The sequence below is a fragment of the Neovison vison genome, chromosome 9, assembly GCF_020171115.1.
Source record: "Neovison vison isolate M4711 chromosome 9, ASM_NN_V1, whole genome shotgun sequence".
In the NCBI taxonomy this organism is placed as follows: Eukaryota; Metazoa; Chordata; class Mammalia; order Carnivora; family Mustelidae; genus Neogale; species Neogale vison.
The window spans coordinates 91,113,448-91,130,875 of record NC_058099.1 but is presented as its reverse complement, the minus strand read 5'-3'; the positions used below and the strand labels follow the sequence as shown (position 1 = coordinate 91,130,875).

Here is a 17,428-nt window from a genome sequence, read left to right as displayed (position 1 = left end):
AAAGATTGTCCATTGACCTAGAAAGGGGGAGGGGTCTAGGCATTCTTATCTTTTTATATTTTAAGTGTATTTTTATTTATTTTATTTTTTAAAAAGATTTTTACTTATTTATTTGACAGAGAGATCACAAGTAGTCAGAGAGGCAGGCAGAGAGAGAGAGGGAACCAGGCTCCCTGCTGAGCAGAGAACACGATGTGGGACTCGATCCTAGGACCCTGGGATCATGACCTGAGCTGAAGGCAGAGGCTTAACCCACTGGAGCCACCCTGGCGCCCTTTAAATGTATTTTTTTTTTTTTAAAGATTTTATTTATTTGTCAGAGAGAGAGAGAGAGAGAGTGCACAAGCAGGCAAAGTGGCAGGGAGAGGCAGAGAGAGAAGCAGGCTCCCCACTGAGCAAGGAGCCCGATGTGGGACTCGATCCCAGGACACTGGGATCATGACCTGAGCAAAGGCAACAACTTAACCACTGAGCCACTCAGGTTCCCCCCTTTAAGTGTATTTTTAATTAAGCATTTATCACCACCACAAAAACCTACTCTGTGATTGTATCTGATTATAAAACAGTAAAAATTCAGACAAGTCATAAACGTATAGAAAGAACTTAAAGATCACTTGAAATTTCACTCTTCTGGGTAAGCGCGATTAATTGTTTGGCAGATTTTTGGGACACCTCTTTATATACATAAAAACACAATTTCCATCAGTGGGACCATATCATAATTGTTGTTTTTCAATAGGGAGGCTATTTGACCAATGAAATCTTTTTGGGGAAGGGGACACTCTTCCTCATTCCCTCCCCACCATGCTAGTTACCCCAAATTCTTGCTAATAACTGGGGGTCTCCCTCCATGTGTTCAGATGATCTCACCTAAATAGGTAGGGGGTGGACCTAATTTTGATTTCTTTTCCAAAAATGGGACATACTGTATCCGCCCCCTACCCGCATACTGTGTTTCTCTCTTACAGATCTAACACTCTTTGCTTTGAACAGGTGAGTTCTCTATTGCCTTGTTGTCTGGAGTGGTTTGGGTTTTGGCTGATAAAAACAATCTAGCCACCCTTACTCTCTTGCACAACCCCTTCCCAGGTCAGAGAGCGTTCCTGGTGGGAAAGGTATAATTTTTCTTTGATCTATATCATTTCTTTAAAAATTACACATTCAATCCTTTGGCGGCTTCATCCATTCTTTAAAATGGAGTTAAAATTTACACTGACATGCACAGATCTCAAGTGTAGAGTTCACTGAGTTTCGGCCAATGTATACATTCATCTCGACCGATGTATACATTCATGTATACCCCCCCAGACCAGAGCTAGAACGTTCGTCTGGCCAGTTCTTGCGTTTCACCCAAATGGAATCCTCGGGTATATACCTTTTTGTCTCTGTCTTATTTTGCTCAGCATAACAGTTCGGGGATCCAGCCATGATTTTGTGTAGTGTCCGTTGCTTTTTTTTTTTCCACAATAGGATTTCATCGTATAAAAATATCACAGTTTGCTGAATCCACTCTCCTGCTGATGGACATTCCCATTGTTTCCAGTTTGGGGCTATTATGAACAGAGCTCTTGTAAACATTTTTGCGGAGTTGTGGTTTTTCCCGTGGGCCCATTCTCGTTTCTCTTGAGTAAATAAGGGGGTGTGGGATTTGCTCGGTCACGTGGTAAACTTAAGTCTGTGTAACTTTATAAGAAACTGCTAAACAGTTTCCCAGCGTGCTTGGGGAATAAGGATTTTTAACTGAAGGTATACAGCCAGTTCCTTTATTAAAGGGTTCAACTTACGTTTCTACCGATGACTCTCCGCCAGCTACAAGCGTTTCTCTCTAGTGTGTGTCAGGCTCATGGTGGCCGTGTGAGAACTCGTCAAGTCAGCTTGCAGTCCCCTGGTTGCGAGAGAAGGTGTCCTCCTTTGTAAAAGGCATCCTAGAAGATGCTAATGAGCAGCCCGTGTTGAGAACCATAATCCTGGTGATGAGGAGAGAGATGGAGTCAGGGATGATGGTGTCAGGGAACAGCATCAAGGTCGAAGCGTGGATGGTTTTCTTTTTTTCTTTTTAAAAGATTTTATTTATTTACTTGACACACAGAGAGAGATCACAAGCAGGCAGAGAGGCAGGTAGAGAGAGAAAAGGGGAAGCAGGCTCCCCGCTGAGCAGAGAGCCTGATGCAGGGTTCGATCCCAGGACCTTGGGATCATGACCTGAGCCAAAGGCAGAGGCTTAACCCACTGAGCCACCCAGGCGCCCCAACATGGATGGTTTTTATGTAGAGGCTTGCACAGGGATGTTCTTGGATGCTTAAGAGATCAAAGAGAAGTTGGAACAACTTTGCAGAAATGTTGGGGCACAGCCGAGATGAAGAAGGGAGGGGAAGGGTCAGGAACGGAAAGAACAAGAAATCCAAAATGCTACGTCGCCTGGTACCTTTTTGTGCAGAGACTCAGGGCTACCGTGTCAGCTGGGCCCGGCCACTGATACTCATTTTTATTTGGATACTGATTAAACTTTCTGAAAGCCTTGTGTGAAGAGATTAACTTTCACCCATCTGGAAAATTCTTGCATCTGGACCAGCTCACCCCGAAGTTCCGGATAGCTGAGGTTTCCAGATACATACAAGTCTGGTTATGTCTGTCTTCTCTCTTCACTGGACACCTTGGATCAAGAATAGACTCGAGTGGGAGGGAAGTGCTTTGTAAGATGACACTGGGTATTACCTGCAGGAGGCCGAATCCGTAGGTGAGATTCTGAAGCTGACCTAAGTACAAGAACTGGAAACCCGTAGGGCATGGTGTTGAGAAAAGTGAGTGTGGTTGGTATTTGGGAAGAAGGGGGCCTTGGGTACATGTAGCAACTGAATGGTGGCTTATTTGTAACTACCAAATAGTACTGTTAGTGTTAAATCTGGGAGATCTCAGCTGGGCTTCAAAGGAAGAAGCCCATTAGGGGTAACACTTACCTGCTGAATTTAGCCCATTAGTAAGGACTGTTAGTAAGGCTATTATTAATTCATACAAGAGGGGCTAAGAGAAAGCCCAAGAGGAAATAAAATCCCCCCGCACCACCCCCTGCACACCCCACCCCCGCACACTTCACCCTCACCCAGACCTTGGCTAGAGAAATCCTGCGTGAATGGCCACAGTAGTTTTCCCTTAGAAAGGAAAAATCGAATGTAGATTTTAGCAGCAGGGGGTGCCTTCAAAAATGTGAGACAGTGGAAGAAAATTCCAAACACAGACAGTCTTTTGCTTTTGTGTGTGTCTGGAGGTCAGGGTGTGGATTTAGGTGTGGGGACGTTATGGAGGTAACAGTGTCTGTGGGCAAAGCAGGAAAGGACAGAAAGCAAGTGGAAAGGAAAGGGTAGAGATGGAGTCCATGGAGGTAACTCCAGTAATTCTTGGTGTCAGAGGCAGAATTTATATCAAGATCTGGGCATCGGTGTTTGATATAATAATGTATCCCCTTTCAAGGTGGTTTGGGGACAGAGAATAAAAAATCTTATAGAATCCCTGGAGTTTTGGAAGAGGCAAAACTAATCCTGGTGGAAAAAATCAAAGCAGTGTTAGCCTGTAAGAAGGTGGGGGCAGGGATTAATGGGGAAGGACATGGTGGAATTTTCTCTGGTGATGTTGTGGTCTGTATGTTGGTAAGGTTGGTAAGACTTGGTACAGGGGATGCATTGCTTAAAACTGTGTAAATGGTATGCTTAAGATTTGTGTATGTAAATTTTGTGTGTGTGTGTGTGTAAGTTTCATATTTAAAGAAAGAGAAACCCAACCCCTCCAAAATGTGTAATATTTAGTGGAAATTTTTCCCTTTGCTTCCTAATCAACATATTATAAAGAACTATATTTTCTCTTAATTTGGAAAAACACTGTAAATTTGTGACTAGAGGGTAACTAGAGGGTTAAGTTTGGTTAGAAGATAAGAATCTTTTTAAAAAAAATTATTTATTTTTTAGGGGCGCCTGGGTGGCTCAGTGGGTTAAGCCTCTGCCTTCGGCTCAGGTCATGATCTCAGGGTCCTGGGTCTCAGGGTCCTGCTTCCCCCTCTCTCTCTGCCTGCCTCTCTGCCTACTTGTGATTTCTCTCTCTGTGTGTCAAACAAATAAATAGAATCTTTAAAAAAATTATTTTTTATTAGCATATAATGTATTATTAGCCCCAGGGTACAGATCTGTGAATCGCCAGATTTACACACTTCATAGCACATACCTTCCCCAATGTCCATAACCCCACCACCCTCTCCCTCCCCCCCCCCCCGCAAAGAAGGTAAGAATCTTAATTCAATAAGAAAAAAGACTCTTTCTTTCCTCTTAAGTAACTCAAACACTGTAGACGTTCAGTTATTCTTAAAGATTCCTGAAGAATTTTGCAGCTAGTGACGTCAAAGCTGCCTCCTTAACAAATATGAAAAGGGCATGGCTTTCCCTTTAGCCACACTAGAATAGCCAACTCCGACAACTCAGGAGGCAAAGCAAGTAAGAATGAACATCTGCGCCCAAATTACGGGTGTTCATTAGCCAAAACCAGGTGTTGCGTATTTTCACAACTTGATTCAAGGGAACCTTCGATATGTGGCTAAAAGTTTGCAAAACATTTCATTACAAAATATGAGATACTCATGACTTATTACTTCAATTCTGTGACCACCCTGAAGATGTCCAGCTGAGAGATCTCTTTAAGCCTACACGGTTTAGGGCTACTGTTTGCCCAATACACCCTGTGTTTCCCACAGGCACATGGGAGCTCGAACTTCCTCGCCCTCTCGGAGTTAGGTAGGTAGGGCCGTAGGATTCGCTTTGGCAATAAAATGGGAGCTAAAGGGGTGAGCGTCATTTGCAAGAGGAAGACTTAAGCTAGAGTTACAAGATTAAGCAAGTACAAACACAAATCCGGGTTTCAGATAGACAGCTAATAGTTTTCTAACAGCATGTCACATATTTTATCCAGCAGCCCTACTTTAAGCGCCAAGGTGCATTTTATCATGTGCTCTCCACCTCTCTGGCATAAGGATCATTAATCCTAAAACAGTGTGTGCTTCATCAGCCTGGGATCCTAAGGGACAAAGATGAGCAGAGCCCCTGCTAACGTGCGGCGGCCATTAGCGTGTTCAGAAAATAACCTTGTCCTTACCACGGCATACCCGAGCCTGTCCCGCCATGTCTCATTCTGCAGGGTTAGTGCTCCCGTGGGTAGCCTGTATATTTACTCTCAGTAATTAAATTATGGTTCTGCCTTTCCCTCCTTAAGGTGGACTTAGGCGAAGGCAAGATTTGCTTCTGCTGTGAAGAATTTCAACCAGCCAAATGCACAGACAAAGAAAATGCCTTGAAGCTCTTTCCGGTTCAGCCTTGTAGTGCTGTTCACCTTCTGCTTAAGGTAACGTGAACGGACCCCCACCTCGGTCAGTAGTGCACCCTGGAGCCCTCAGAGAAGGCAGAGCTACTTGAAATATCCTTACTCTGTTAGCTCCTTCACACGATGGGGAGGCTGAACGCAGGTAGGAGCCAACCCTCGTCAGCGACCCAGAGACAGGAATGACGCCAGGAAGAAGCACAGATGATTGTGGGACCCTGAAATGATGACGGCTGGTTTGCTTTGTGTTCAAGAATTACAGGATAGCAAAAGACATAAAGGAGCCTGAACCTGTACATACGTGTGTAGGTACATTGATATACACGTGTATCCGTACAGATGCAGGCACGGTGTAGGTACACACAGCTGATGCAGCTTTTAGCAAAACCTTACCTTGAACTTTTTTTTTTTTTTTTAAGATTTTATTTATTTATTTGACAGAGAGAAATCACAAGTAGACAGAGAGGCAGGCAGAGAGAGAGAGAGAGAGGGAAGCAGGCTCCCTGCTGAGCAGAGAGCCCGATGCGGGACTCGATCCCAGGACTCTGAGATCATGACCTGAGCCGAAGGCAGCGGCTTAACCCACTGAGCCACCCAGGCGCCCTTACCTTGAACTTTTAAAGAAGGCTTTGCCCCCACTCGGGGCTTGAACTCATGATCCTGAGATTAAGAGTTGTGTGCTCTACCGACTGAGCCAGCCAGACACCCCTGTTTTGGGCAAAACCTTTGAACTGCATGCCCGTTTGTCCTTGTTCTGATGCTCCTTTGTTGGCTCATGGATGCCCATGGGTGTTGGATGCTGGTGAGCCAAGACACAGAGACCTAGGGGAGATATAGGTTAGAAAATGCAAGGGAAATCCATGCACCTTGCCTCTTGTTTCATGGGCACAACTGTAATAATCGAGAGGTTAAAAATAAATAGTACCAGTTGCAGAGAAGGAAAAAATTACGCTTTAGTAGGGAATTGGATCAAAGCTGAGTCCAGACTTACGGCTCGGCTCTAGACTCGTTAGCCCAGTGAGTGACAAGCTCAGCTGGTGAACCCCGAGGTATTAGCTTTTGGATAATCCCTCGCTGAGGGCTTTTCCCAGATCTTTGTTTGGGGGTTGTTTTCTTGTTCAAAGGAGGAATCTCACAACGGCCAGCTCTCTGAATTGTGTAGAATGTAAAAGTGGCCTTCTATCTTCGGCTTCTGGATTTCTGGTAGCTGAGTCACCCCCAAACTTTCTGTGAGCCAGGACCCCTCTTCGGGAAAGCCTCCCTGGGGAGCCAGGACCGTGGCAACAGAAACTTTTCGAAGTGCCCTTATGGCTATTTTGAGATGTGGGTTTGGAGAAGAGATGCCCTTTGTACACTCTGGCTGGCCTGCCCCCCCACACTGTCGTCGCTGGGTGCCCAGGGGAGCTCGGCCAGTTGCTCCTGAAATAGAATCAGTGGCTTTGATCAAACAGCAGGCCGCTGCGGTGGGCGCCGATGGGAGTGGGAGGCCGGGGACACCAACTTCAGAGGAGGCACCCCTTGCTCTCCTGGACGGAACATCTCCAGACAACAGCGTGGTGCTGGCAAAAAGAAAATTTGTAATACCAGGGCTTTCTGGGACAGGAAGCCTCTAAGATAAATTTTTAAAATTAAAATACATGACCGCACGAGAGCTGTATCAATAACCGGTATTTCTTTGGCACTTACCATGAGCCAGACATCAAAGTGCTTGGCCTGTGTTTTCCCACCAGAATAGCCTTACTGAGACATCATTGTTATTATTTAAAGAAGTTTTTTCGGGTGCCTGGGTGGCTCAGTGGATTATAGTCTCTGCATTTGGCTCAGGCTATGGTCCCAGGGTCTTTGGATTGAGCCATGCAGGGCACGTTGCTCAGCAGGGAGCCTGCTTCCCCCCCCTTTCTCTCCACCTGTCTCTCTGCCTACTTGTGATCTGCCAAATAAATAAATAAATAAAATCTTAAAAAAAAACAAAAAAAGGAGTTTTTCTACTGCCTTCTGGTCGTCAGTTTCCATGTGCTCAGGGGTGTTACTGTTTCCTCGTTCTAGAAAGTCCTTTTCGCCCTGTGTGCCTTGAATGCCCTGACCACCACCGTCTGCTTGGTGGCAGCCGCCCTTCGCTACCTCCAGATGTTTGCAGCCAGAAGAGCCTGCATCGTAAGTCCGCACGCGGCGGCGCCATGACCCTGTCCCACGGAGCCGCTGTCGTGAAGCCTGTTGACTAACCAAGGTGCTCGTTTCATCAGGACGAATCTCAGATTTCTGCCGAGGACGTGGAAGAACACGGACGGATCCCAGACCCCGAGGACTTCGTGCCGCCGGTGCCCCCCCCTTCCTATTTTGCCACGTTTTACTCATGCACACCCCGGATGAACCGCAGGTAGGCTTCCTCTGTGCCCCCGCCCCGGCTGTGCCCGAGGTGCCCTCGGGTTGGAAGACGGAAAGGTTTCCAGGATTCATAACATGAGCTCACTGCTCTCCAGAATGTAGACAGATGGTGTTATTTTTCAGGATTTTCTTTCTCTTTCTCCCTCTTTTTTTTTTTTTTTTAAGTAGGCTTCCCGCCCAATGTGGGGCTTGAACTCAAGACCCTGAGATCAAGCCTCTTGGGTGCTGTACCTCTGAGCCAGCCAGGTGCCCCCTTTCAGGATTCTCCATCCCCTTCCCCACCCTGCTCTTTTGTCTGATAAACAGCAGGAAACCAAAGAAAAGTCCCACCTTGACCTAAGGATATACTTTTTCCATTTCAATTAGCTTCCCAGGAAAACCGACACCCAGTGAGACAGCCGCTGTCATGTGACTTGATTGAGTGCTGAGGTTGCCCTGGAAACGCGCTGAGGCCAAATCGATGTTCATTATAACACCATCAGCGGGTCCCCAAATCCTGACATTCTTCCCAGCCATTAAGCAGAGATTAATTATTCATGACTTCTCCCTGGTCTAGAAAAAATAGACACCACGCTTATTTGCTTTCTCAAATTCTAGCTCAAAATCTATCGTTTGCTTCTTAAATTTCAGAAATGACTATCCGCAGAGGGAAATGCTACATGCGCTCGTCTGGCTGTTAGGGACTTCTAGAATTGTACCTCTCTAAAGAATGACTTTGTTTATTCATTCAACAAACATTTAATCAGTCCTCTGCCCCATTAGTCACCCTGCTAGGTTGGTGTCCTTCCAGATGACTTAGACACACCTCCTTCCCCTCTCAGGGGACTCACAGTCTAGGTCGTGACCGATGAGTGTTGCAAGGATCCTAATAATTCTCAAAAAAGAGATTTTGAGTGCCCCGAGGAGGACCACCTAACCCAGGATGGCAAATGGGCTGCAGAGGGCTTTGGAGAAAGAATCAACCAGTCGGGGTTGGCTTCGTGGGTGAAATGATCTTATGCCGAATTTCAAGGATCAGCAAACCTTAAGCTTCCAAAAGAAAATCTCTGAATTCTGTAAGACAGACTCGTGTCTTTAGCTTGAGATTCAGAGGGCCAGGAATTTCTACTTTTAAGCCCCAAGGTTGATGTGGAGAGTTGTCAGACAAATGTGGCGGCGGGCTTGGGGTTTTTGGAAATCGGCTTGCTAGTGCTCAGGGCGGCCACCTGTGGCTTTGAACCAAGTCACCAGCATGAGCTACCGCCCAGACACTGTTAACATTCTTTTCCAGGAGTGACCCCCCAACTTGTTGCTCAGAGTCCTGCCTACACCCCACCTGCACGCCCTCCCCTCCTTGCCCACCTAAGCAAGGCCCGAGAAGGCCACAAAGCTGGAGGGGTGCCCATGGATGCATGGGGGAATTCAGCCTCCCGGTTGTGCAGGGGAGGGTGTATTGGAATTTCGAAGCTGGGGGGCTAGGATGACTTTTGTAGTGTATTAGGAAATGAGGCAGAAATTACAGGGGCCAGAGAGATGTATTTGTGTGCTGACGGACACGCTTGCTCATACCTTAGCCCGGTCTCAGTCTGTGTGCAGAGGAACATGCTGGAAGGCAGTTAAAAAAAATGCCTGTAATTTTGTGGTTGGGACGAGAAATGCCCTCTTAGAGACGGAGAATTAATTGGCTCTCTGAGATTGGAGGTGAGCCCTTGGTTGACCTAAGAGGAGGCAACAGACAGATTTAATTTCCTGCAGTGGCAGAAAGGGAAAGTGACTCATGCCGGTGTAGGAGTGGCGCTGTCCAGGCGGCGTGTCCTATGGACCGCCCCTCCCCCGCCTGCCCTTCTCTCTTCCGTTTCCCTTCTCGGTTCCTCCGTAGTAACACTCACCAGTGTGGGTATGTCCACACTGGTGAATCCCTGGATTCACCCCTCTGTGTCCCGAGACTGCCCCTGGCCAGATCTAGACAAGCTTCTCACCAAGGGCTTTACCATTCAGAACTTTCCAGAAGGAACATGGGGGAGGGTGTTAAAGCAATATATCCCTGCGGGAAAGAAGACGCCGCTAGGCCTAAAATATATACTGTATACTCTATACTATATACTGTGCGTGGAGGCCTAGATCGTATCTCCAGTGGGCAAACAGCCCCATTTTCTGAAATTCTCCCAATACCAGAGGACGGTCCACTGTTAAAATGGCTACATATATTCACCTTTCGATACATATTGTAGCAAAGGTATTTTTGCTTTTGACCCACTTTGCTAGATTTTTCCATATCCACTTTATAGACACCCACTGACGCCAGGTGGTGGTTTTCCTTCTTACAAGCAGGCAGGCAAGAATCGTCACGAATGTTTTCTTTAACGTTTCTACAACCGGTTACGTGAAGAGTCTTCATGCAATGCAAGCCCCCCATTTCCTGCAAGGTATCACAACCTCTCAGAGAGGTTTATTTATTTACCTTCTATAAATACAACCCCTTCATGCCTTGGCGCCTGCTTGAGAAAGGACTTCTCAAATTACTGCCAGAAGCAGAAACCTGATGGCAGTGAAGGTTTCCACCCGAAGATGGGTTTCTGCCTCCGGACTTGATTTGTAAGGACAGTCGGGCTGAGCTCTCCTTCTCCACCACCCCAGGGACCCTCCCACCCCGCCCCCATCCTCAGAAATCCGTTGCAGCTCGGATCGAAAAGGAGAGCCTCCCGCCTGTTCCGTGACTGGGGGTCTGGTCGGACCGTGGGGACGTAACGTGTTACAGAACGCGGAGTATGATGGCAAACTGAACACAGGCATCTGTTCCTCGGTGGTGAATGTAATAAACTCCTTCCCTTTCCTCGGGAGGTTCAAAACCCAAAGTCAGGGGGAGCCAGGCTCTGCTGGAGGGTGACTGCGTGCCCAGGGCGCCTCTGCCCCGCAGCCCTTACCGCCGGCCTGGGACGCAAGGGAGGACCACTCTTGGGTCGTATTAGTTGCTGTATCCCCCTCTCAAGAGTTCTCAAAGCCTGGTTGTTCCCTTAGCAGAACTCATTTCGTGTGCTCTGTGTGGGTGTCCTGTCCATACTCAGTGCCCACGGGCATGAACCAGGGAAGGCTTCCTGGAGAGTTTCGGGTGAGCTTGAAGGAGCCCAGGCTCTGGGGTCTCTTGCCAGGGTGACCCTGGGCCCGGCAACGGGGGGTGGGGGGTTCTCTTACCATCTCTGAAGCCCAGCTTCCTTATTCATCACATGGCCGCTTAGCTGATGTTTAGGAGATAAAAATCTCTGCTCTAACTGGCAATTAGAGCAGAATTTCTGGAGGTGAGGCCTGGGCCTCCCATAGTCTGCCAACCTCCCCAAGTGGTTTCCCCGGGTGATTCTACTCCCTAGCTAGGGTTGGGGGCCATAAGGGATCAGGAAAACACCTGTCAGGACACAGTGCACAGATTTCAACCTATAGATCCTTACGTACCAAACAGATGTGAATAAGAACTGCTTCATAGGAAAGGAAACTTCCTTTTCTTTTCTGGAAGCATCTTCTGTCACACGGAGGCTTCTTGGTCATCACAGTAACCACCATAAGAAGCCGTTCATTGTGGTCGATTTAAAGAAAATGTGTCCCCTTTCCCTGCTTCTTAAAGGGATTCCATGGTCATTTAAGATCTAAAACGGAAGTCTGTTCCTCTGACCTCCTGGTCCCAAGCAAACCCTCTCTTCTCTGAGAACACAGCCATTGGGTGGGGAATATCAAAGACCACCAGAGCTAACAGAGCAGCAGGCACAGCTGGGGGTGTTCCTGGGGAGGACACAGCAGAGGGGAAAGGTGGGGAACTGGCTCAAGGGGGAAGCCAGGGGGTTTGTGAGCGCTGGAAAGATGGCTCATGGCGTCCTGCTAATTCAGGACGGAAGCCTGGCCCTCTGGAGAGGACGGAAGAAGTCCCTAGGGCTCACTGAGTTTTATTGCAAGGAAAAAAGAACATCACATCTTTTTCAACTGGTTTTCCTCCACCAGTTGCATTTTTATAAATGGGCACAGGGATAGAGCGAACCAACCACAGCTTGACAGAGCGCCTTTCTGAATGTGCAGCGGGCCCGGGCCGTTTCGCCCGTCTCCTTCAGCTCGTGACCATTTTCATCATTCCAGAACAGGCACGAAACTTCTGCTATTACCCCTTCTTTTCATTTTCCAATGCTCCATGGCCTGAGCACAGGTTTTCTGGTTTTCCTTGTACCTTTTAAAAATGGGATATAAAACTGACCTAGAACATTCTACTAGCTTCAGGGGTACAGCATAATGATTCCATATTAGTGCATATTGTGGAGCGATGGCCCCCATCAGTCTAGTGAGCATCTGTCCCCGCACATCGTTGCGGGATTGTTTTTCTTGTGACCAAAACTTTGAGGGTTTACTATCTTAGCAACTTTCAAGCAGGGAATACGATATTATTAACTGTGGTCACCGTGCTGTCTCTTACATCCCCTGGGACTGACTTATTTTATAACTGGAAGTGTGGCCAAAAGCAACAAGTTTCTGTGTATTTTAAATCGCTGTTTCATAATTGAGGCTCTTTATTATCTAGGCTGTGTGGGGTGTGTGTGTGTGTGTGTGTGTGTGTGTTTAGCTTTCTAGGAACACAGGCAGAATATCTTGAGGTTTATTTAGTTATTTGCTATGGAGGGCCTCTCACTCACAGGACAAAAGCCCCCGTGCCTGGCTTGGAGCCAGTGCTCAACCAATGTTTGCTTGACTGACTAGATTTAGGAAGGGTCACTCTCCTTCATCCTCTTTGTCTCTGAGCTGTGATGTTGTTCGCTTTCCTGGAGAAAAAGTAATTCAGCCCTTCAAATATTTATTAACCAATAGGGAGTTTCTACCATGAATCAGACCCAGGTAAATCCAGGCCTTAGGTAAACCCAGGCAAGAAATCTTGTCATGTTCTAATGTAAGAAATAATCATGTTGCCCTGAGTCCCTAGTTTTGTTTTTCCTTCCATCGAGGTGAAGTTCACATAGCATGAGTGGAACCATTTGGAAGTCTACCATTAAGTGGCATCTGGTACAATCACGGTATTATGTAACCCTGCCCCCATCTGCCTCCGCAGCATGTTCATCCCCTCCAGAGAGACCCGTACCCACTCAGCAGTCACCCCCCGTTCCCCTTCCCCCAGCCACCTTCCATCTGCTTTGTCTGTGGATTATTTCTTGCTTTCTGGCTAGTGGCTTTAAAAGCAACGATGGCATTGCATTTTATACGTCGTCACTTGCCTAAGAAACTCTGGGCCCTCCCTCAGCTGAGATTATTCCCCCCGATTCTGGGCCAGGAGACGGTCATGCAGGGGTGAGGGGTCAGGGGTCTTCTGCTCGGTCCGCCGAGAGCCGTCCCGAGGCAAAGGCTGTCATCACACAGAAGCAAGCACCGTCAGACCCGCGGTCTGTAGACCTGCTTCCTGATGCCAAGATGCTTTCCCTAGGATGGTCGGTCCTGATGTCATCCCCCTCCCCCATATCTACGGAGCACGAATCAAAGGTGTGGAAGTGTTCTGTCCCCTGGACCCCCCGCCTCCGTACGAAGCTGTGGTGAGCCAGACGGACCAGGAGCAGGTACGGTCCACGTGCTGACCGCTGGTGGGAAGCGCAGCCCGGCGCGTGGAGAACCCTGGGACACGGGTCCTGAATGTGGTTTTAAGTCCAGCGGAGTCCAGGTGGGAGATGAGCTGAATACCCACAGATAGCTCTTTTCTACTGTGATGTAGGGGTCTTCATTCCACGTGCCAGGAGGATCGGAAGGTGCAACGAGCCCCTTGGAACCGATCTGCATGCCACTGACTCAAGGTAATAAATACACCATTCCTGCCCAAACGCGGGATTCCGTCGAGTGACACATCATGAAACAATGACCTATATATCTATAGATATATAGGTCATTTATATATATATATATATATAAATTTTATTTATTTATTTGACAGACAGATCACCAGTAGGCAGAGAGGCATGTTGGCAGCGGGGGGTGGGGGGTGGGGGTGGAGAAACAGGCTCCCTGTTGAGCAGAGAGCCCGATGCGGGGCTCGATCCCAGGGCCCTGAGATCATGACCTGAGCCGAAGGCAGAGGCTTTAACCCACTGAGCCACCCAGGCGCCCCAATGACCAATATATTTTATGTGGAATTTGAGAAACAGGACAGAGGATCACAGGGGAAGAGGGGAGAAAATGAATCAGGATGAAACCACAGAGGGAGACAAACCATAGGAGAGTCTTAATCTCAGGAAACACACTGAGGGTTGCTGGAGTGGAGGAAGGTGGGAGGGATGAGGTGTCTGCGGGATGGACACTGGGGGGGCATGTGCTATGGTGAGTGCTGCGTGTTGTGGAAGACCGGTGAATCACAGACCTGTACCCCTGAAACAAATAATACATTCTATGTTAATAATTGTTTAAAAGTACGAAAATAAATAAACTGGTGAAAAAATTTAAAAAAAACCTCCTATAACAAGTCATCAACTATTCTGTAGAATATACAATAAGTATCACAGGAAATGAGAAGAAATTCCTAGGAGACAAGAGAAAGCAAAAATTTAGAGTCTTGAACTTGCCTAAAACAGCACCTGCCCTGAGGTAATTTGCTAATAGTAAAACCCTAAGGCCTTGAGGGTTTTTTCCCCTTTATGTGTTTTCATCAGTCTTACTAAGGAATAATTTAAATATAATCACACTCACTGAAAAAAAAAATAATAATGACCTATATATTTTGTTGGAGGTCAGATATCTTGAAGCCACTGGTTCAAATTGCATCCTTCTTTGGGTGCCTGGATGGCTCAGTGGGTTAAGTGTCTGCCTTCAGCTCAGGTCATGATCTCGGCGTCCTCGGATCCAGCCCCAAATCGGGCTCCTTGCCGAGTGGGGAGTCTGCTCATCTCTCTCCGTCTGCCCCTCCCCCACTCACGCTCTCTCAAATAAGTAAATTTTTAAGATCTTAAAAAAAAATTGCATCCTTCTTTTCAGTTTTAAAAATACTGTCAACAATTGGCGAGTAGGAGATACTGCGTGAAAGAAATAAAGATAGGCTCAGAATCTTCGACGAGTCCCCAGACTTGTCTCAGGGACCTGTGAAATGGATTAGAGAGTTTAATTTGGCATTCCCGTGTTTTCCCACCTAAAATTTCTTTCTCCTGTTAAAATAAGAAGGGCTCTTCTAAAAGGAAAAATGAGTTTTGTCTATGGCAGGATGATTTGCTGTGAGACTGTGCTGTCATTTATAACCTCAGGTCTGGGTCATGCCGCCTTCATGCCTAGTGAATGCTGATTTTCCGTCCTGCCTCAAAAGACAAGAGTCAGTTTACAGCTATCCTTGTCATTGAAGGGAGCATGATTGCAACTCTCTGTCTTTGGAGAGGTTTTTAAATGGCCCAGAGAACTGTGCACCAGGACGAAATGGCAGGGGTGAAAAATAATGGATCGACTCTCTCTAGCTGGTTTCAGTGGGGGTGATTTTTCAGCAGCACTGTTTGGAATGAGTTTCTCTTCTGTTCACCTTCCGTCTTAGACAGAGGCAGCAGTGCTCTCTTCCCTCAGGACGGTTGTGATTCTCCCATTTCTTAAGAAAGTTGTCCAGACCACACTCAGGCTCCCCAAGGCTCTGATGGGCTTGTCCTAAGCAGAAGTCATCTATTTCTTGAGTGGTTCTCCCCATCCACACGGTGGCCACAGGCTCTTTGCCTTGGCCGCCATGCCTTTCACATCCTGGCCTGCACCCTGGGCTGTGCAGACGCCTTCACAGCCTGCCTTCATGGTGTGCAGTCCTGGAAGTCCCCTGACCTGGGCAGGTGTTCCTCCCACCCCGCCCAGGCTCACCTTGCATTGCCAGAAACTGGAAAGTGGCGAGGAGCTTTCTGGCACCACACCAGGAGGGTTCGCTGGAGAAGATCCTAAGCCCTTTGCAGCAAAAAGAAAAAAAAAAAAATCCACAAAACACCTGACATTTTGGCAGGGCTTCTTGACTTTACTCGTGGACTTACAATTTTTTGTTGGTTTGTTTTAGGTGTGGAGGGGTGGTTTGGAGAGGCAGCATTTCCCACAGTGCTGGGAAATAAAAACTCACCTGGCCAACAGCCCAAGCAAATGTGGTTAACTATGTCCCCTTGCCCCTGAATGTTCGGGCTCACAGGGGCTTCCTGCCCAACCTTGTGAAGGCAGCAAATGGTGAAAAAATTTATGTTTCTCTTCTTTAAAAAAAAAAAAAAATCAGGTGAGGACATTCCTAACACACCTGGAGAAGAAAGCACATCCATCTCAACTCCCGATGCAAACCAGCTGCCTCCCACGAGAAGCCGGACAGTCTTCCCAGCCCTGAGGACGAGATCGAGGAGCGACCCTGTGCTCCATCATTCCACGGAGAGAGGTATGTCCCTCCCCAAGCTCCTTGCTCGGCGCCGTGCGTGTTGGCCCCAAAGTGCCCATCGAAAGTGGGCGGCTCTGGCCGCCCACTGCCCTGCAGCTTGTGAGATGTCTCTAGAGAGGTTAAGAGGTCCTGGGAAAATAAGATATTCTCCATGCACATTAGGAATATTCACCAGTCACATTGTTTAAGGCTGCTGGAGTTTTTTCTTTTCATTGTCATCAAAAGCATTTAGTTGCACACGGTAGTGTTCTAGGTACAACATGAAGAAAAGGCAAATGTTCTGATTTCTGGGTGCTCGTGGTCCTATGGAAATAAGTGTTCTCAAGGAAAAAGTTAAAGGCGTGTATTTTTTTTTTTACCCCCTCTCTTATGACCTAAGTTATCTTTTTTTTTTTTTTTAACTGTGTATAGGTTGTTGAGTTATTTAAATCTGACCTGTTTTAAGAAGTTTAGCTAGAGTGAAAGTCACACTCGCATTCTCTCCCTTTCTATGTGGAGTCTGTTATAGATGTCATTTGAATAATTTTAAATTTAAAAAATCTTAAAGACTTAAAATAACCCTGAGTGCTTTCTCTGAGTGTGTGGATACCTGAACATCTCCAAATAGCTCTTCATTGCAGAAAACTGTAAAAGGAAAGGAAAGGAAAGAAAGGGAGAAAATGAAAACCTTGAATCCCGCCAGCACAGGCTTCTTCCGGTGACCTCCTCTAACAAGTGCCTCTGCCCTGCTCTGTGCAAATACGACTTTGCACGCTCTCTTTGCTCTCTCTGGGGCCGCATGTCGCACCCTTGCAGTCTTGGTTTTGTCCCTCTGACCGCCTGTGTTGTTCGCTGCAGCTCTGGACTGACCGTGCGGGGAGCCCGAGAGAACACTCCTCCTGGCTTCTGAGCGGGAGGAGTCCCGCCGTCTGGGACTGAGCACCTCTGCACACCCACAGGCCGGCAACCCGGCCCCTCAGCTCCCCAGGCCCGTTTCACGGCAGGTCTCTACCCGACCTGGCAAGCTGAGGGCTCCAGTGGGCCACCTGCCTGCTTCAACAGGAGCTTGGCTCTCTGCACAGCTTAGTGCGGTTCTTCCAGATCCGGGGTGCTGCAGGGAGAAGGAGACACGTGTTTACCTGCCGGAGTCCTCCGCTGTAGAAGGACCGGATTGCCTTCCCATGACGGAGTATAGTCCCTGACTGTCCTCACACAGGAGTGGCCACAGGGAGTGTTCCTGGAAAACTCCAGCTCTCTGGGACATGCACGTGGCAGGCTGGAGGATGGCCGCTAACCCCGGTTTAGAGCGCCTCTGTTTCTCCAGAGGAAAAGAAGTGCTCCTCTTCCTCTACCTAG

At 47.6% G+C, this 17,428-nt stretch overlaps 1 protein-coding gene across 1 annotated transcript in view; it reads left to right on the top strand.

The window, feature by feature from the left end:
• Nucleotides 1-17,428, top strand: part of FAM189A2 (family with sequence similarity 189 member A2) — a 62,367-nt gene that overhangs the window by 40,568 nt on the left and 4,371 nt on the right. Inside the window, exons 4-9 of the mRNA XM_044265934.1 lie at nucleotides 5,251-5,379; nucleotides 7,402-7,509; nucleotides 7,599-7,732; nucleotides 13,166-13,295; nucleotides 13,448-13,526; nucleotides 15,941-16,093. Coding sequence (XP_044121869.1) covers nucleotides 5,251-5,379; nucleotides 7,402-7,509; nucleotides 7,599-7,732; nucleotides 13,166-13,295; nucleotides 13,448-13,526; nucleotides 15,941-16,093 — 733 coding nt within the window. The remainder of the gene's footprint in view (nucleotides 1-5,250; nucleotides 5,380-7,401; nucleotides 7,510-7,598; nucleotides 7,733-13,165; nucleotides 13,296-13,447; nucleotides 13,527-15,940; nucleotides 16,094-17,428) is intronic.